A 21,402-nucleotide genomic window follows, 5' to 3' on the forward strand; every position below is an offset into this window, starting at 1 on the left:
TTCCACAACCTCCCTAGGCAATTTATTCCAGTGTTTAACCACCCTGATGGGAAGTCTTCCCTAATGGCCAACCTAAACATCTCTTGCTGTAATGTAAGCCTGTTGCTTATTGAATTTGGGGCCCTTACCGGGGGTGGCTCTCCTTTGATGGTGGGGCAAGCAGCTGTTTCAGCGCAGGCTCTACTGCACTGCGCTCGCTTGCAGGCAATGCCCCCCCACGGCCCCATTGGCTGGGAATCTGGGAGGTGCTGGTCAGAGCCTGCAGGCAAGAGCAGCACAGGGACAGAGTTTCCTGAGGGGACACAATTCCAGCCCAACGCAGAGGGGCATCAGCTCACTCAGATGCCTCCCTTTCCCCCAGCCCCACCTTGGACAGGCAGGGCTGGGTAACACACCCACAAATTTTTTTGCAGGGCCCCCTTTAACCTGGGACCCTAGGTTGCAAGCCCTTAAAGCCCCTTTCTTAATCCAGCTCTGCCTATCGTGGGAATGGTACCCTGGAGCCGGTGCTCACACTCCAGCCCCATGCAGGAGTGGCGAGACTCGGGGCTTCTGGCCTACAACACGGAGAGGGTGAGATCAAATAGAACAGGGGGCCAGAGGTTCCCCACCCCTGCCCTAAATGGCTATATGTCCGTTCTAAAAAGATACAGAACATTTATCCATAGTTTGGGATACTATGTTCTAGAGATTTCATATTTTGAAAGCAGAATACATAAATCCATACACCTTTTCAAACGAATATGCTTTTTCGTCCTAATTATCCTATTTGTGTTCTGTTTGCCTTGTACCTGACCACTGAGTAGCTCTGGTTTGGATGTATTACATTTTCTCAAACACATTACAATCAATGCACACATTTTTACTGTCTCAGATGTTATCAACTTTCCATAACTAGCGTCCAATGTATTATAAACATTTTTATATTAGAAGATTGTTTGTTAATACCTTTACTGTTATGGTAAATGAGGCTGCAAGGGTCAGTGTCTATAAAACATAAAAGTCAGTGTTTTAACCTTATTTCTAATATCTTGAATCAATAAAGTATTTTAATTAAATGTAATTAGATTTGTGGCATTGAACTTTGAATGTATTGCATTTGTCATAACTTACAATAATTAATATTAAAAAGGGTTACAAAAATTAATTGATGCCTAGTCATGTGGTTCCAGGCTTGTCTTTAGTAAATGAATAACTTTTCAGTTGGTAGTAAAAATACCTATTAAAAGATATCACATCCATGTGGTACTTAGACTATCTCTGCAGAAAAGCTTGCATGAATGTGTTTTTTTTCTCTAGAAAGGTATTACGTACAAATGATGTGCAAATTGCTATTATGGAAAAGCACAGATACAGCTTTGTACAGATATATAATATGACATACTGCATATGATAGTGTATAAATAAAGTTAGTTACATTATCCTTGTGTGATTGAAGGAGGAAGGTATTGTATTAGCCTGAGATTCCATCTATGATTTTAAAATCTCATCTTACAGACTCTTTGGTTGACTTTTTTTTTTTTTTAACTGTTTAGTTTCCTTTTTCTGTTTTTGTTTCCTTTACTTGTCTTTTTTCTCTTTTATTCTTTCCTTCCTCCCATTTACTACAGGAGAATCAACGTATGCAGCAGAAAATAGACTCCATAACCAGAGAGGTGTTTGACCTCAGGGAGACAATTAATTGGAAAGATAAAAAAATTGGGGTATGAAATATGGGGGCCAAGGTGGGAAGGAGAATCATTGATTTAGAAATAGACTGGTATTGTTAGAGGATTCTGGACAGTCCAAACAAATGAAGGCCATGTATATTTTAGTCTCTTAAACACAGTTGCAATCTGATATTTATGATGTAGACTTCTCCACTGGAACAAAAGAAGCTCTACTTCATGTTACTTAATTTCACTTACATGTACTGTGGGTGAAACAGATAACATTTTATCTTTTTTAGAAATAGATTGTGAATGTGAGATTAGCCATACTAAAATAAAACCATAGGAACCATAAGGAATTTAAAAATTTAACTGATTAACTGGTAAACATTGCCTTACTGGCATGCTTAGCAGGGTAACCGGTTAACTGGTGCCCTGCTGGGCTGTAGCAGCCTCCCATCCACAGTACAGTGTGACGGATTCTGGCTGTGTCCACCGTGCATAGCCATGTGCAGGGAACAGCTCCAGTTCCCCCTACCCACCCACAGTGCAGCCGGTGGTTAACCAGTTAAACCTTTTACATGAGATTTTTGCATCCCTAGGATCCATCTAGTGAGTTGTCATATGCCTAGCAGGAGCCAGTGCCTGATACATCACGAAAAAAATGAAAAATATATAACCACCTATCCATTTTGAAAATAAAAATTTTAGGATGTTGAATTTACTGTGGGTGGGTGGGTTCTCCTAAGGTATAGCCTTCTCTGCCCAATTGCTTTTACTTTTGAAAGCTGTCCAAAATGCACCTTCATACATAGATTACCTTGAAAATAGCTTTGCCACTTCATGATCTCAGGTAGACTTTGGGGAGAAAATTTTGGGATGTTTGTTCAAGGGAATTCTGAGGCAAAGCTTCCTTCTTCCAAGTGACCTGATTTTAATTAATAAATTGCTCTACAATGCACTTGCAGAGCTCAGTTGTCAATATTTTTCAGGACAGTTAAGGGTATGTCTAGACTACTTTGTTTTTTTGAAAAAACTGCCCTTTTTTCGAAAAAAAATTTCATCTGCATCCACACTGCAGATGCAGGGAAATTAAATCGAAAGAACGCAGGGGTTTTTTCGACATTGGTAAACTGTAAATTACGAGGAAGAACACCTTTTTTGAAAGAGCTCTTTCAAAAGCGTGTGTGGATGCAGAATAGGGACATTTTTTGAAAGAAGAGGCAATCAAAACACAGGTGCACTAGTGGCCATTCTGTGAATAGCAATCAGGGCTTTCTTTCGAGAGAGCATCCATGCAGTCTGGACGCTCTTTGGAAAAAGCAGATCGCTTTTTCGATCTGGTTTTGAGGTGTGGATGCTCTCTTTTGAAAGAAGTTTGCAGTCTAGAGGTACCCTAAGATGGACTGTGGAAGAAGTAGTTGTACAGATTTGGTTTTACATTCTTGTGGGAAGCATGAGTGAGAGAACCACCCCTACCTCTTTTACTAAAGGTTTTGGTAGTTGAATGTTCCCAATTTTTATTGCTAAACCTGTAAGGTGGTGTGGAGGCAGAGTTATGGTTGTGTGCCTCTGCTGTTGAGAACTGTAACAGAATATTTCAGCATTGGTGTTTTCTTTCAATGCTAACCTTCTTACCTCATGTATGTGGGGAAAGCTTAACTCTGCATTTCCTGTTTTGTCAATGATTTGGATTTGGGGAATTAAACTCTTATGTTCTATAAAGTCACAAGGAGTCCTAGGAAGTGCTGAGTGCATACAACCTAGCTCCATATTTTAAGGACTCTTTTGCACATGAATAACTAAATTGAGATATATAACAATGTATATTAAAATATATGTTAAACAGAAAGCTGATAATTTTACACTTTAACATACGCAATAAACATTGTTTATTCCTTTAAATTGCAAGGAATATAGTTTTGAGTGCATGCTTTGGCACTTGGTGCACTGGCTAGTAGGCATTAGGTAAACTTTTCAAGCCCCAATTAAAACATTTGTAGATTTTAAAAAATAAGGGTCTTGACTTTACATTTATAATTTTAGTCCTAGAAAACTAGTGTGCCTGGGGAAACAGATACGTAATTTTTTTTAAAATATCTTGTATTTATTAGAGACTGGCTGCTTAGACCATTCCAATATTCTTTTAGTATGCAGTGCTTAAAATTGTCACATTTTCTGTCTATGAAGTACAGTTCAACTGCATGTACCACTTATTCCTTTTGAAATAAATAAATGACCATAATAGTGCATTATAAAATGTTGTCCTTTCCCTAGAAACTATAAGAATTAAAATACAATCAATATCCAGTAGAACATCAGACTTACAAACACCAGAGTTGACCAGTCTACCACATATCTCATTTGGAACTGGAAGTACACAATCAGAGAGTGCAAAAACAAAAATAAAAAATATAAAATACATTACAACACTGTATTAATAATAAACTATTAAAAATAAAGGGAAGGCAGCATTTTTCTTCATAGTAAGGGGCTCATCTAGACTACGTTAGTGTTGAAAGAGGGTATGCAAATTCCACAGGATTTCACTAATACCTGTGGAATTTGCATATCCTCTTTCGACACTCTAGTGTAGTCTAGATGAGCCCAAAGTTTCAAACAGTATTAAGTCAATATTCAGTTGTCAACTTTTGAAAGAAAATCAGCAGCGTTTTGTTCAGAGTTATGAACAACCTTGACTCCTCAGATGCTTGTAACTCTGAAGTCCTATTATAGTAAATTTAAGAAATGGAGAAAATATTATGTGAAGCTCTTTACCTTCATTTCTTCCTTTATATCAGTCTATTTCTAAATATCCATGCATGACATAATGTTTGTTAGATGAGTTCTGGGCAAATGTGTGTTTATCTTATTTGGCATTATTTATAATGCTGTTGTTGCATATTCAGGATTATTTATAGTGCATGTAGTAATTAACTTAAATAGAATATTAGAGTGCTGCCTAATTGGTTGAGAATGCCTCTCTGGATAACATAGCTGTATGAGATTGTTGTGTTTTGTGTATGTGACCCCTTTTGTGTTAATGTAGTATTGTTAGTGACACATTTTTCTTAGTTTTGTGGTTCTAAAAATGTTTTAGTCTGTTAGTAACCAGTTGGGTAAAATATTTATTCAAGTAACAGAAGTAGATATTTATAAATTGATAAAAGGTACCAAAATATATAGCCTTAAATTGTAAGATTTCTACTCTATGCACCTGTAGAAGTCAGAGTACTTAGTGTAACAGATGTGGTATTCTCTTGTCTCAGGCCAAAATCCTTGGGGATTTAATTGGTAATCAGAAGACTGGAGTCTTGACTGTTCAGTAGCTGTGTCGTAACCTGTTGAGTGGCAATATGCAATTATTAGCAAAGAAAATGTATAATTTGACTGATATAGAAATTTTTCTTAAAGTTATAGGCAGGTATTTGTGAAACTTAACCCAAGCATGTGTTTGTCAAGATACCTTATGACTAAGTTGTTCCCGCTATGAATGTTTTCTAGGATAATTCAGTTAGACAATTATGCAGAAATAGTCATTGCAGAGATTGCCTTAAAATGGACACATTGGGAAGAACTATATTTATTTTGGTATACAATTTAATTAATCGAATGGTTGGATTGTATATTCTGCCAATACTAATATAGATAGATAGCTTCACAACAAGCATGTAGCGCTGAGGTAAAGATATGTCTGTACAAGGTAGCTATTGAATTGTGCGTATTTTATATTCCCCTTCTCCTTTCTTTACGTTTATTCATCTGCTTGCCTTATTAGTATAATATCTCTCTACTGCCTATCACATTGCTTTCTCTCTGTGCCATTCTTTTTCTTGCTATCTGCCTGTACGCAGGCCCTAGAAAGACAGAAAGAGTACTTTGACTCCATTAAGAATGAGCGCGATGAGCTCAGAGATGAGTTGGCCGACCTGAAGGAAACAATGAAGACAGGAGAGGTATGTCAGTAGCAGTGTTATACAGTAGAACAAATACAGAAATGGGGGATCAAACACAGTCAACACAAAACAGAAAGCAGTATGTTACTGCTCCAGTACATCCCAATAAAGGTTTGGCTCTGGTAATGATGTAAGTAACACTGCTTGGTCCAAATATTGACCAAAACTCCAATCCTCACATATGTTAAATGAAACATTTCCATTTGGTGTAACTATTTCAGTCAAGTTGAAAATGCTTCTGAAAATGTATTGAGATAGGAAAAAGTTTCCTTTGTATGAGTGAAAGTCCTTTTATTTTTTTTCAGAAGCACGGGTTAGTTATAATCCCAGATGGTACACCAAATGGTGATATAAACCATGAACCAATGATTGGTACAATAGCAGTTGTATCACAGGAAGCTGCTCAAGTCTTGGAATCTGCAGGAGAAGGACCATTAGGTAAAAAAAATACTAAATACATGTGGTCTTTTAAAGCTTCTACGGGATTTTTGTTCGCATCCAAAATTGTGACTTTGGAGCTACACAAAGATATTTTTGTTATTTATGAAATATGTGCCATTGCTAAGATGAATGTTCTTATCTTTATGTAACTAATTTAACAGCATATTTGTTTACTGTAAAAAACTGCAGGTGTAATGACACTTGCATTTAGTTAATTTTAATGGTCCATTTTATTGTTTTTGAGAATTTCAGAGCAGTCTAAAAAATCTAGTTAGATAAAAACTATTTGGATAAAAATGCAAAATTAGCAAAGTGTTTTAATAAGTACACATTTTCTTATGAAATAAGTGTTTTTAAAAGCATCAACTATTTAAAGAGCCCATTTGTGAAAGAAATCATATTTAAGAAATTGGTTCAAGAAAAATATTGTCATTTCTTTTGAAATATTTTATGCTGTATTCATGAAAATTGATCACATCTCTTAATTGCTTAGAATAGAAAGGTTTGCCCCAGTTCCAGTTAGCATAGTCAAACAGCTATGTGGACAAAGTTAAGATTTTGATCCCAGGCTCCTGGTTAATTTGTTCCTAGCTAAACTGCACAAATTAAATATTCATTACAGGCAGTCCCCAGGTTACATGGATCCGACTTACATCGGATCCCTACTTACAAACGGGGTGAGGCAACACTGCACTAGCTGCTTCCTCCCAGCAGACCAGGGAGATGCGAAGCTAGCGCTCCCCCTCCCCCCCCCAGCAGACCAGGGAGACGCGGAGTGGCTTTTCTCAGCAGACACCTCAGCTTGAGAATAAAAGACTGAGGGAAGTGAGGTGTGGGAGAATAAAACTGAGCTCTGGAGAAATGTTTGGCTAGAGTTTCCCCTACAATATGTACCAGTTCCGACTTACATACAAATTCAACTTAAGAACAAACCTACAGTCCCTATCTTGTACGTAACCCGGGGACTGCCTGTACTTAATACACAAGGAATATCCTTATGTGTTGGTATATGTATTTTAAATAGAAGACTAATTTTTTTGTTTTAAACCATGTATTTAATACATAATACTTCCCAGTCACGTTGAACTTGAAAGTCAGAATTGTTGTTAATTGGTATTTCTGATGCATTATTGCTTTGCTTTACATTATTTTTAAAATAATTCTGTAAGAAACTGAAAATTTGCCAGTCTTATTCTGATTTTAGTACTGACTGAGTTTGGAAGGTACAGTCTCATAGTTAATGATATTCTAGATGAGTTAACTTTCATTTTAGCTTCAGTTTAGACACTTATCCCAGTAGCTGTTCATTTGTATTCTGGTAACACAACAAAAGTATTCTACAAACATAGAGAGGCACAGTCCTTACTTTTAAGAGCTTACATTCTGAAAGATGAGAGGGAAATAAAGGGCTGTGACAAGGAGTACATTTACAGGTAAAATAGTTAAAACAGTAACTGGCCATATCTTGAGTATTTTTAAGAAATGGAAGAGGATTTTGTTTTATTAAATGTATAAATCATCTTCAGTTGTCCCTCAACCATTCATTAAGTACCAGGAATTGCTTGTCTCGGATATCTTTATTCCTGATTATTTTCTTAACATTTTTATATATTAAAAAGTTATTACCTTTTCATCTGTTACAAAGATATATTTGAACTGCATGTTGAGAATATAGTGATGTATTAGAAGTATTGATGTTTGCCACTCTTTAGACAATAAAAAACACAATAAACCATAACAACTCAGATTGCCATTTTTAGCATGTCATTAAATTCAAGTTCTTATTTTTTTAGCTTAATGAAAATTAATAAAATATGTTTTTGGTTTTAAATCCATCTAGTTTTTAACTGAGATCCTCTTTGGTTCTTTTAGATGTTCGGCTACGGAAACTGGCTGGGGAAAAAGAGGAATTACTGTCACAGGTAGTAAAGATGTGGTTTTTTACCCCATAAATACTCTGTAAAGGGATAGTTTACATTTAATAAAATGTCCCTGAAAAAAGGTTAGTACATTAATAATAAATAAAAAGCTACTAATCCTTTTTGTACAACAAACTAAATCAAAGTATTAGCTTTAATAAAACTTTCCAGCATTGTAGGTGATGAGCCAAAAACTACTATACTCCTCTCTGTGTTGCCTTGAATATAATGAACTTGGTCTTACGCAATAGCTAGAGTGGTGGATTCTTCAAGCTGTCTCCCTTATGGTTATTTTAAGTGGTCCTAGATCTAAGTAAATATGAATCTTTGTAAGATACTTCCTAACTATCCTTTTTGTTAACATTGTGTTGTGTAACTCATTTGCATCTTATCAGTACAGATCATCATTGAACAGTGATGGTATATCAAATGAAGTAGCTATTTATTCAGTCTCTCATTTCCTTTTATAAAGGGAAAAAAAATCAGAAGTTACTAAAATCTAGCATAAGGTTGGGAGTCATTTTTGCACAGTACCACTCTGGGGCTACGTCTAAGCTGCAGGCTTCTTTGAAAAAACTTCTTCCGAAAGAGAGCATCCACACTGCCAAAGTGCATCGGAAAAGCGATCTGCTTTTTCGAAAGTCCATCTCACATTTAAGCCGTGATTACTATGGATGGAGTGGCCACCAGGGCACCTATGCTTTTTTCCTCTTTCCTTTTCTTTTGAAAGAATTCCCTCTTCCCCGTCCACACGCCGTTTTCTGAAAGAACTCTTTTGGAAAAAGGCTTCTTCCTCGTAGAAAGGGGTTTACTAATGTCAGAAAAACCCCTCAGTTCTTTTGATTTTTTTCAAATAACGCGATTGCAGTGTGGACATAAGTCAAGGATTTTTTCCCCGAAAAAACTCTGTAGTGCAGACATAGCCTGACTGACTTGAGAGACAGCAGAAGCTTTTAATGCAGTTTAGCAGCTAGAGAAAAGTAGGTGGTTGGTAACCAGAAAGTGACTACTGCACTACCAGCAGGGGTTCCACTGACGACTAATCCAAAGACCACAATTTGTGAACTTGTGGTCTAGGGAAAGGTACAGAGTTTAAATGCACAGAACAGAGATCTAGCCATTCTTGGCAGTCTTTGTTTTCATTGCATGTGAGCCAAATATCTTTTTAATATATAGATGAATATCAAATAAATAACTAGCTGCTTTGGGCTCAAGCCAAAAAAGAAGCCAAATATTGGCTAGACCATTAAAGATACAGTTATTAGAGCACAATAGCTGTAAAAGTCATTCTGTTTTAAAGTGGTTTATGTACACTGTTTGTGGAATTCATACCCCCCCTACACCACTACACTGAACTTTGGAGGAATTGTCTAGTGGTGTAGAATAAAGATAAGAGCTGTTATCTTCATCAGCACCCATTAAAGGGATTGTGTCTGGGGATTTCTTACATATTGATGAACCTCTGACTGCTGAAAGAATCTGTAAGAACTGGTGACATGTAATGGAAAGTTGAGACTAGTCTAGTGCTGCACACTGGACCAGTTTGACCAACATCTCTGGGAAAGAGGGAAGAAGTACCTCATAACAATGGCTTTGCCCTGGTATTCCTTTGCATATGCTAGGATCTGAGCCATACATTTTGTAAACTTTTAGAAATGTAAAATATATACATGAAAAATTCCATGCACAGACCTCAGTTGGCACCTCATGCAGGGAATCATGATGGGGAAAATGTTTTGTGGTCACAGTAAAATTTCCAGTAACTTACTCTTCATAATATGACTTTTTTATTTCAGATTAGAAAACTGAAGCTGCAACTAGAAGAGGAACGACAGAAACATTCTAAAAATGATGGCACAAATCGAGATATAACAGGATTAGAGAATGGTTCTGATTTGCAGTTAATTGAAATGCAGAGTAAGTATACTAGGGATGTAAAATCCTGTTTAATTGGCTAACTGGTTAAATGTATTGTTTAACCTGTTAATTGATGTAAAGGAGGGCGAGCAGGTATTGGGGGACTGCTCCAGTGTGGCTGGAGTGGCCCTCCCCACTGCACTGCTGAGTTGGAATGCTACCTCTCCCCCATCCCCTGCTGCAGGCTGGGGCTGCTCCAGCCTGGCTAGAGAAGCCCCGGCTTTGGCCTCCTATGCTCCTTTTTCCTGCTGGTCAGAACAGCCCCTGCCTGTTGCGTGCCTGGGCCCACTGCAGGCAACAACTATGCTGGAGCACCCCCTGTCTTCGGCAGGTCCCCTTACCCACTACAGGTCTGGAGCAGCCCCCTGCTCTCAGCAGGCAGGGAGCTGCTTGAGTTCTACCAGTTAACCTTAACCAGTAAGACTCTCCCGTTAAGGATGAGGCTTACCAGTTAAACCTTCATATCCCTTAAGTATATGTTAACTATATACAGATATTCATAGAGAAAATAAACCAATTTGTGTTTATTTTCTGGATATTTGAAGGATGGGTGCCCTTCTTTGGTTGTGAGAATCACTTACCTATTGAAAATGTATCTTGTGTTTTTCATTGGGGCTTTCTGATAACTATTTTCATTCCCATGTCATCTTAATGATTAAAAAAGCATTATCAACAGAGTACAGGATTTTAAAATTATTTTTACTGGAAGATTTCCTCTCAGTGCATTCCTCAGTATACAATAGTTAATAAAAGGTCCCCGATTTCTTTGAAGCTTAATAAAACTTATGTCAAGTTATTTTTTTCTTAGTTGACACTTCACCTATCTTTGATATTATTTGCCAAATTTCATTAGGTTATAGAATTTCACCTGAATTATTTTACTAGTATTTTCCTCTGGTTTCTTGCTTATTATGTTGAAGCTGTGATCCATTAGCTCAATCTGAAAAGTGCTCTGCCACTATCTGGAGCAAACAAAATTATTAAAATCGGCCCTAATGTTCAGTTTCACTTCATACAAACTGACCACACTAGCTTAAGTCCAAGCAAGCGAACTGTTTGTTTCTCCCTAGCTGTCAGCATGTATGTGGAGCTCCTAGTCATTAACAGGACAGTCGTTTGAGAGATGTGCCAAAACTATTTTAAGCTGAGTGTTCATATATGGAATACTATGTCAGTTGACAGTTTCTGAGCAGTACCACCAGAAATGATTTGCAAACCAGCAGAACATTCTTACTCTTCCTTCTTAGATTTGTCTTGTCAAGTTTTATGTGGGAAGCCTACCAGTTTGGGCTTGAGCTTAATGTTCAGTTGCAGCAGATATCACTCGCTCACACTCAGCTCTATACAGAGACATTACTTCAGAGAGGTAGAGACATATAGGGTTCCTACCTGGAGCTCCTCGCATACCTTCACAAGATGTTATACTTGGTTCAGTCTTCTGTTGTATATACAACTATAGGGACAAGAGTCAGCTATCACATCTGTGTCCTTGTAAATACCTTTTATTTGAACACTGCTTGGTAATCTCCCATGTGGAGTACAGGTAGTGGCCATCACTGGAAGAAGAAATGGAAGTTACTTACCTATAACTGGAGGTTCTTTGAGATGTGTGGTCTCTCTTTCTGTTGCCTCTCACGGATTATCTGGGTTTGGAGCAGAGGAGAGCTATAGCACGTGTGTGAAACAGTTGACATGGCTCAATAAAAATATTCCAGACTCGGTTATATGGTGTACATGTGTGTTCATGTATGGAATACTGATGTGTCTACATACTCAACTTCCAGTTCTAGATAAATAACCTCTGTTTCTCAGTGGAGTTATATTTCAAGTTCATTTGAATTAAAATAGACTTGTCTATTAATGACACTTGAAGAAATTAATTAATATCTGATTTTATTTAGGAGATGCCAACAGACAAATAAGTGAATACAAATTTAAGCTTTCAAAAGCTGAACAGGATATAACTACCATGGAACAAAATGTAAGTGTATCTTTCTTTTAAATTGTTTATATAGTAAACTAGCAGGTAAGGCCCACTGTTCACGGGGCAGAGTCATTTTGCATAGATTACACTTATAGGAAAATTCAAGAAATTAAATATATGTAATAGAATTTTTTATTAATGTGCTTGAAAAAGTAAAAGAACAGTTTTAAATTTGTAGGATTTCAACTTCAAACATTATTCATTTTATTGAATAATTACCATACATAGTAAATTTGAATAGGATTTGTAAAGCTTCCATTACTCTTTTCGTGATTAATTTGAATGATTAGTAATAGTAAAAATTTTCTTTGCACTAAAATGACAGTTGAATAGGTGACTCAATTTTAATGTTGTTAGCAAATATTTGTATGAATTCTAATCATATTAGTCATGACTTTTTTCTGATGAGAAACAAAATTATTTAAACCTTTCACCCAGTGTATTCCGGTGTAAACAGTAGTGCATTTAGTTAATTTAAGTGACAGGATTGTTTATGCAAAATTTGGTATCTGTAGGTAATTGCAAAGTATGACTTTATTTTACACAAACAAATCCACAAGCTTTTCAAAATATATAATAGATTTAAGTTAGTGATTTTTATGCATGGTATTTTTATGCACTCTAATTACAAGATCATTTTTCTCAGATGTTGTAAGTTTCATAATTGGTGGTACTTATCTGTTCTGTGATTCACCATAATGACTTTACCAGCAGCACTAAGTTCAAACACATGTTGCAATTTCCTTACAAATCAGTATTTCTTCATAACCTCACCATAAAAGAAAATGCACACATTCATAGTGTGAGATTAATTTACTAAGACCACCACCATATTGCAGAAAATAAAAAAAAAACTGAAATTAGTTTTTTTACTGTGTAAACTGAATTGCCTTCTTAAAATACTGCCTGGGAAAAATGTATCTCCCTAAGTCAAAAGTACCGATAATAAAATATTCTTGTGTAGTAAACAAAGCAGTAATTTATTTTAGGAATGCTTCTATGTTCCCATAGTTTATCAAGAGCAAAATAATGGAATGCTTTGAGAGTGAATTAGAATGTTTCAATAAAAGGGTATTACTTCAGCAACTTGGCAAATAATTCAGTTACACAGTGCAATTCTGTAACTGCTTTTTATCACTCTATGTATTTGATTTCATTACTCATGAATTGTAGTAGAATATTAACAGGTCATAGTGTTACCAGAAGATTTGAACCCAATTACACTGAACCAATGAGTTTGCCTAAAACAATGCTTTTCAATTTCAAAACATTCTATTCTTAAATTTATTTATTCAGGTATTCAAGGTTGTGGTCCATCCTACATATTTTACAGGAAAAAGTTGCTAATTAAATCCAGATAACTTCCCCATTGAAGGACATAAATGCAGCGTTTCAGGCAAGAATAGATAAGTAAAAAATTCTTTGAAAACAAAAACATGTATTTAGGAGTGAGATTACAATAAAAGAGTAGATGTTCCAGTTACAGTTTAAAGGAAGCAGTGCCATAAAATAAAAACATAACGCTGCAGTAAAAATTTCACTTTAACATATAATAGTCTAACAGAATATTAAGGAAAAGATTATACTAACTTACTACAGTATACAAACATATAGCAATATGTCAGTTAAATGTTCAACTTTAAATCTTTCAATACTCAAACAGTGAATGCTTTGTTATCTGGTACTTTGTTAACCACCAGTGCCCCCAGCCACAGTACCACCATGTCTTCAGGCGTGCATACCTGACTCCCATCTGTCCAGCCAGCCTGTTGTAGGGCTTCTGACTATTGGCATTGCTGGCTGATGTCATTAGCAAGTGCCTCCAGCTGCCAGGAGCTGGATCTGCCACTATGGGGCAGAGCAATAAGCTTTGTTATCTGGAACATTCAATTAACTGTCAACCCCCAGTCTTCATGAGTGCCGGATAATAAAGCTTTCACTATACTTAACATTAAAACATTCCATAAGAGCTGATCAGATAATCATTACATGGATAAGGGAAGATCGCATTCAGAACTCAGGTATTCAGCTTTATTTACAATTGAAACCCATACACTCTAGGATGATAAACAGAAAAAGATTGTAACTTCTATAGGTAGTCTTAAAATTCCCTCTAAATCATCATAGCCAGTCCTTCTGTTATGTTAAAAGGTTGGGTGTGGTGTTTAGAGAACATGGTCTTGAAATCTGATGATGGATGCTTGCTTCTGAGGTAAAAGCTACTAAATGTTGCCCTCCTCTTGCAACAGTTGCTACTACTAGGCTGCTCTGTTGGCCTCCTACTGGCCAGGTGCCAGGAGTAGCCAGTGCTAAGGCAAGCTTAAGGTAGGGATGGACTGACGATGGTGCTGCTGCTGTTACAGTAGTTGGTTTTCAAGCAGCTCTTCATTTGCTGGAGCTGCTGCCACTGTTCCACAGGTATTGTCTTCCTTTCAGGTGTTCAGCAGCATTCTACTCTTCTGCTGGTTCCTATTCCCTACAGAGTTGTAGCCTATCAGCTGCTGCCCTTATATACAATGTGAGCTCATTATATAATTTATTACAGTCAGCTTGTAGATGAATTATGACGTTTTCACTTATTATCTGTATCATGTGTACCTTACATGTGATTTGAAGCCCAATTCATTTCTATGGACTCAATGCATTCCTCTGGAATTTTTCACCTGATCTTTAGAGGAATCCTAGCTATTTCATGTCTAGAAATCACATTTGTTTTTATAGGCTACAACAGTGATATTCAGACTGAGTCATGAGTCACAAGTGGCTCTCTGATGCATCTCAAGGTTTTTTGCAGCACATAAAAAACCAGGTGTAGAGCTTTCCTGTCCATTGTACTGGATCCCACAGTTTGGGGAGTCTCAGGCGTGCATACCTGACTCCCATCAGCAGCAGAGGGAGCCACAGCAATCTAGATGGGTCTGCTCCGCTTCTCCATCTCTCGGATGGGTTGCTCCGCTTCAGTGTAGCAGCAGGAACCTGAGTGCCCCGGCCCACTTTGCTTCCCCAAGTGATGCAGACAGGAGCTGGGCTTGGTCGCTCTGCTTTCCATTACTGTGGGCAGGGGCGCAACCCCTGTTGCCCGCACCAAGTCCCCCCAGTAAGCTCCCAGGTCACCTCTCTTGAGAGAGGAGGCTTGGGGAAAGAAGTGCAATGGAGGTGGAACAGAGGTGGGTCTTGGGGGTTGGATGGTGGCAGAAACAGGTGGGCCTGGAGCACTGAGAGGATAGTTTTGTGGCCCAAACCTCCCTAGAGACAGCCATGACAATGTGATTTTATTTTTAAACAATTTAAGTTATTAACCATTTTACTATGAAGTTACCAATTTGCATTAAGTTATTAACTAACTTCCTGGGTATGTGTGTGCATAAATATAAATTAAAAACTAAAAAGTATGGTGGGTTATATTTAAATATGAATAGTATTAGAATAAATAAAATAATGAATTGAAACTCCTGGCTCTTTTGGGTAATGAACCACTGAGGTCTGAGTATCACTGCGTTAGTGTATTCCCCACAGAAAGTGATGCAATCCCTATTCATTTCTATGGGCTCACATGCGTTGCTGTGGAATTTTCCAATATATCATGTAATCCTTTAGCTGCCATTACTCTGTTTCCTAATTTAAACTATTTAGATTTGTTCTTGTACAGTTAACATTTTTTAATAATTTTGGCAAATTTCAACTGCTTCTGACATTTTCCTCCAAATAGTATCACTTTAGAGCAGGGATGGGCGAACTATTCAGTCCATCAGACATTTCAGTTTGGTCAGGGAGCGGGGTTCAGAGATGTGCGCGGTGTCTGTGCAGCTTCTAGAAGCAGGAGCATCCAGGAGGTGAATGAGAACTGGGGGAGAAGTGCCTGGAGCTGGAGGCAGGTAGACCACTGCTTCCAGGGGCCATTACAGGCAAATGTCACCCGGAACCTGCATCTTTGACCCCACTGTCCCAGAGCTGATCCCCCCCTTCCACACTCCAAACCCTTCAATGCCAGTCTGACACACCTCCCTGCATCCCAAACCCCTCAAGCCCAGCCAAGAGCTCCCTTTGGCCCTCCACATACCTCAAGCCCAGCTCAGAGGCCACCCCCTGAAGGCTTCATTTCTGCCCTACCCCAGGGCCTGCATCCACAGCCAGCACTCTTACCCTTTCCCCAACCCTCAATTTTGTGAACAGTATGCCCTTTGTACAATTGCCATACTAAGTTGTGGCCTTCAAGCCAAAAAGTTGCCCACTCCTGATTTAGAGCCTAATAAGGCATTTTAGGCAACTGAGGCAAAAATCTCCTATCAGAGTAACTCTTGCATACAAACTAGAGAGTATGAATCTGTTTTAAAGAAGGAATGCGAATGGTTAACCAATAAACCTCACCTTTAATGGGTGAGGCGTACCAATTCTGGTAGGGGCTGGAGCAGCTCCCCCCCCACCGCAAGCAAGGGCTGCTCCAGCTGGTCAGAGAAGCCACTGTCTGTGGTGGGCCCAGCCCAGGGGACACACTACAACCCCTGGCCCATTATGTTTCCTCTCTCTTGTTTACATGTACAGTGGAGTCCGGATTAACCAACACCGGGTAATCTGACACTCCGCTTTATCTGACCCTGCAGCTCCCGGGGACTTTGTCTCTGGGAGCTGCAGGGTCAGATAGAGCGCAGGCCGAGAGAACGGCCCCGCTTGCTGCCCCATCGCTGTCTAGAAGCTGCTGCTGCTGCCGCCGCCGCCGCTGGGATACTTCCAGGCAGAAGCGGCGGCAGCAGCAGCAGGTTCTCCTAGAGAGCAAGGAAACAACTGATGCCGCTCCTGCGGGGGATGTCCCCAGCAAGAACGGCATCAGTTGTTCCCTTGCTCTCTAGGAGAAGCTGCTGCTGCTGCATGGAAGCATCCCAGCAGCAGCTTCTCCTAGAGAGCAAGGGAACAGCTGGTGCTGCTCTGTGGGGACTTCGTCCCCGGCAGGAGCGGCATCAGCTGTTCCGTTGCTCTCTACAGTGGAGTTTGTATCATCTGACATATTCGGTAATCTAACCATGTGTTGGTCCCCTTTAGGTCGGATAGGGACTCTAGTGTATTTTGTCTGATTTTCATTTTCCTTTGTTTTCTTCCTACAATCTTGTCTCCATTTCTGTGCTGCTCTACTCTATTTTTCCAGTTCACTCTCCCTTCTCTTTCCCTTTCCAGTTGTCACACTTTGTCACCAGTACTCTTCCCTTCTTGATCCACTCCCTGCTGTCTCACCATGAAGAAAGAGACAGTGGGGTCTTCTCTGGTGTTTCTTCTTCAACGGGACTCTTGTTTTGCTGTCCCCTTTTTCTTTAAACCCTGACGTTTCCCTTTCTTTGCAATCACAGCTACTTCTACATGCTGACACCACCACCTCTCATGCTGAGGGTGCTACAGATAATGCAGGGAGCAGTGCTGTGGAGTGCCACATAGGAGAGGGGAGGACAGACATGTGGGTAGCCTGTCCCATTATAAAGAAGTCAGCAGTCATTTTTCTTGGTGGTTTCTTGGTTTGTAGATTGGAAGACTTGAAGGACAAGTAATAAGATATAAAACTGCAGCAGAGAATGCAGAAAAAATAGAAGACGAACTCAAAGCAGAAAAGAGGAGACTTCAGCGAGAGGTAATCAACTTAATTTTCTTTTCAAAGTAAATGTGATAGACTTTTCATTGGGTAAAACCAAATGCCTATGAATATTTCATATTTTTAGTGTTATGGGAGTAATTCTGTGAACAGTCAGAGTTAGAACTACAAATGGTCATAAAGAACTTTTTCTTCGCTATGAAGTCTCATGCACCTGAGGTTGGCCTACTGTATTTCTAGATCATATTTCTGACTATTACTGTCAGATCTGCAAGCATTTCCTTGGCAATTGTTTTAAGCTTATGTCAATGCTCTCCTATTCTGTAGCAGTTTCTCCTCTGATATCTTTTCTTTAACCTCTTCGATATCCTCGTAATAACATCTTCGTCATATTAATTCATCATCAGTGCAATTAGTTCCTTGAATGAGTTATGTCCACTTCCATTATTGCCACCTTTTAATCTTTACTGTCAAATTTGAGCTAACTTAGGAGCATTGGGTAAAAGGTTTCCTTTCCATGCATTGACAAACTGTTTTTGATTTTGTTTTTTCTTCAGTTGAAGTAACAAGATACCTGCCCCCACCTAACTTTCTGAAGCTCTTGTCTTCATTGAGACCTTGACTTATTCCATTTTTGTTTGAGCTTTGTTCCCAGTCTGGAGCATTTTACCTAAGTACTTTCTTTTAGCTAAGAAGTCCATGACTCTTTGAGATACAGCTCCAAACTATGGCTTTTTTTTGTTTTTCTTCTGTTACTACTTTTAGGGAATGGTAGAAAGAAGGCTTCCTTAATACCTTTCAAAAGCTTCTGGACTAATTTGAACCCTGTTACTCAGCAGTAGACGTTATTGCATTGTCTGACAATGACCAGGGTGAGAGATGTTTTGATTATTAGGTCTCAGGATATGTCTATACTGTACTTGAGAGCATGCATCATGTCACCCAAGCTTGGAACCAAGGAGTTGGGTTAGCAACTAGGGATGTTAAATTGCAATTTTCTAACTAATCGTGTAGTCGATACTATTTGAATCGACTGCACAATAAGTTGATAAGGACCGCTGTACAGAACTGCAGTGGGGTAGCTCCAGTTGACTGGAGCCAGGACTAAGCAGTCCCAGCTCCTGCCAGCTCTGGGAACCACTTGCACTGTACCTCTGCATTTTAAATGTAGTTAGAGCTGCCAGGGTGCAGCATCCCAGACCAGCGCAAGCCAAGACAGTTCGGTCCCGGCTTGTGCTGAGTCTAGCAGCCCCTGTTCAAATCAGCCTGGACTGTCCACGGACTGGGGCTTCTTTAGAGCAGCAGCCCCATCTACAGGTGGGCAGCCCAGCTGGGACCCCCCAAGACAGGACCTGCTGCTGGAGCAGCCTCTGCTTATGGCGAGCCTCAGCCAACTGTGGCCTATTCTGTCCCTATTTTTCCCCTCCTCTGCTGCCTCTGATAGAGGTGGGGGGAGTGGGAGAGGGAAGCAGCACTGCAGAGATGATGCTGGGAGGAGAGGGAGGGTGAGAGAACAGGCTCTGAGGTAGCAAGTGGGGGAAGAGCAAGTAGTCAATACAACTTATGCTTATCAGGTAGTTGACTATTCGACTACTCGCTAGCCTCTCAAACTGCCACATCCACAGTGCTATTTCTAACACACTACTTAGAAGTTGCAGCAGTCTCATTCCCAACTATAGTGTAGACCAGTGGTCCCCAACCTTTAGAGGCTCCCGGGGGCGGGGCCACTCATGCGCCGGGCGCCCAGGTGCGGGACCATGCATCCTGGGGCATGCCAGGGGCGGGGATGCCCTTGCACCTGGCGCTGGCATGTGCCCCAGGGCCGGGACCAGGGCCGCCCGAGTGCCTTGTGCCAGCGCTGCTGCCTGAACCGCGCGCCTGGGGCTGGCGCCCTCATGTGCCCCGGGGCTGGGGCCGCCCGAGCACCACACACCAGGCGCTGGTGTGTGGTGTGTGCCTGGGGCCGGCGCCTCCAGTGCGCTGCGCGCCGGAGGGGGGGCAGCCCAGGTTGTTGGCAGGTGCACACAAATGCGCCCGTGGGCGCCATGGCACCCGCGGGCACCGTGTTGGGGACCACTGGTGTAGACATACTTTTTGGGATCTAGTGCTTGATAAACTTTCTGGAAGTCATCAGCATGTTCATGGAAGATGTGATTGAAGTCTTAAAAGCTTGATTCCAGAGCAAAGACCAGAGTGTCTCCAAGCTAAACTTCAACGTTTATTCTGAATGCATCAAACCTTTGATCCGCTGTCACAGCTCTTCCTCCTCCATGGAAGGTGTGGGACACTCCTCAGTCACAAAAGTCCTACGCCTCAGCCTGTCTTGAGGTAGAAAGCCCCAGCCAGGTCTGTAGTGGTGATCATCGATCAGTCACAGATCCAAGCACTGGTGAGGCTTCCCCTCAAAGCCTCCCAAATTGTTCTGCCCAAGTAGTTCAACCTTGGAACGGGCTCTGGCATGGGCACACTTAACTTCCTTATCCTCATCTCCAGATGATACTGATTCTGCAGTGCCATGTTCTTCCTCCATGCAGCACTGGGGGATTGCAAGACACATTAGGACATGTTGTGGCACCTGCCTTCCTGGATATGCACGTGGAGTTTCTGTAGAGAACACTCACAAGTTAGTGGATATCCTGCAGCTCTCTACTCCTGGGAGAGTTAATCACCCTATTAACATTGTGTCCTGTGAGCTTACAAAGGTTCGCTGGAGCATGCTGGCTTCAGAAACACCTTCAGCTAAGCATATGGAAAAGTGTTGCTTGGTTTCTGGTTGGAATTTGAGGGGTTTTATTCACATCCAGTTCCAAGCTCCTTGGTGATAACAGTGATGAATGATAGAGCCCAATGGTAGGTTTAAGTCCACTTGTAAGGAGAAGGACTCTAAGTCACCAGGTCCTGATGAAATGCATCCCAGGATACTCAAGGAGCTGATAGAGGAGGTATCTGAGCCTTTAGCTATGATTTTTGAAAAATCATGGCAGACGGGAGATTCCAGAAGACTGGAAAAAGGCAAATATTGTGCCCATCTATAAAAAGGGGAATAAGAACAACCCAGGAAACTACAGACCGGTCAGTTTAACGTCTGTCCCAGGGAAGATAATGGAGCAGGTAATTAAGGAAATCATATGCAAACACTTGGAAGGTAATAAAGTGATAGGGAATAGCCAGCATGGGTTTGTGAAGAACAAGTCATGCCAAACTAATCTGATAGCTTTCTTCGATAAGATAACGAGCCTCGTGGATAAGGGAGAAGCGGTGGATGTCATATACCTACACTTTAGTAAGGCATTTGATACGGTCTCGCATGATATTCTTATTGATAAACTAGGCAAATATAACTTAGATAGGGCCACGATAAGGTGGGTGCATAATTGACTGGATAACCGTAGTCAGAGAGTTGTTGTTAACGGTGCTAAATCCTGCTGGAAAGGGATAACAAGTGGAGTTCCTCAAGGGTCTGTTTTGGGACCCGTACTAATCAATATCTTCATCAATGATGTAGATATTGGGATAGAGAGTACGCTTATTAAGTTTGCAGATGATACCAAACTGGGTGGGGTTGCAACTTCTTTGGAGGATAGGGACATAATTCAAAATGCCCTTAGCAAGTTAGAGAAATGGTCAGAGGTAAACAGGATGAGGTTTAATAAAGAGAAATGCAAAGTGCTCCACTTAGGAAGGAACAATCAGTTCCATACATACAAGATGGGAAGCGACTGTCTAGGAAGGAGCATGGCGGAAAGGGATCTAGGGGTCATAGTGGACCACAAGTTGAATATGAGTCAACAGTGTGATGCTGTTGCAAAAAAAGCAAATATGATTCTAGGTTGTATCAACAGGTGTGTTGTAAGCAAAACTCGTGAAGTCATTCTGCCGCTCTACTCTGCACTAGTTAGGCCTCAGCTGGAGTACTGTGTCCAGTTCTGGGTGCCACATTTCAAGAAAGATGTGGAGAAAT

At 40.1% G+C, this 21,402-nt stretch overlaps 1 protein-coding gene across 22 annotated transcripts in view; it reads left to right on the forward strand.

The window, feature by feature from the left end:
• LRRFIP2 (LRR binding FLII interacting protein 2) overlaps positions 1-21,402 on the forward strand; it is a 123,525-nt gene that overhangs the window by 97,113 nt on the left and 5,010 nt on the right. For 13 of the 22 annotated variants that reach the window (XM_014574054.4, XM_025185124.3, XM_014574053.3 and 10 more), the window contains 7 exons: positions 1,611-1,703; positions 5,504-5,605; positions 5,911-6,043; positions 7,919-7,968; positions 9,762-9,882; positions 11,784-11,863; positions 17,376-17,480. In XM_014574054.4, coding sequence (XP_014429540.3) covers positions 1,611-1,703; positions 5,504-5,605; positions 5,911-6,043; positions 7,919-7,968; positions 9,762-9,882; positions 11,784-11,863; positions 17,376-17,480 — 684 coding nt within the window. Of the gene's footprint in view, positions 1-1,610; positions 1,704-5,503; positions 5,606-5,910; positions 6,044-7,918; positions 7,969-9,761; positions 9,883-11,783; positions 11,864-14,302; positions 14,385-17,375; positions 17,481-21,402 lie in introns of those variants that run through there. The other 9 variants (XM_025185126.3, XM_025185127.3, XM_025185131.3 and 6 more) reach the window with 3 other exon arrangements.

Source organism: Pelodiscus sinensis, chromosome 2 (genome assembly GCF_052426305.1).
Source record: "Pelodiscus sinensis isolate ZL-2025 chromosome 2, ASM5242630v1, whole genome shotgun sequence".
In the NCBI taxonomy this organism is placed as follows: domain Eukaryota; kingdom Metazoa; phylum Chordata; order Testudines; family Trionychidae; genus Pelodiscus; species Pelodiscus sinensis.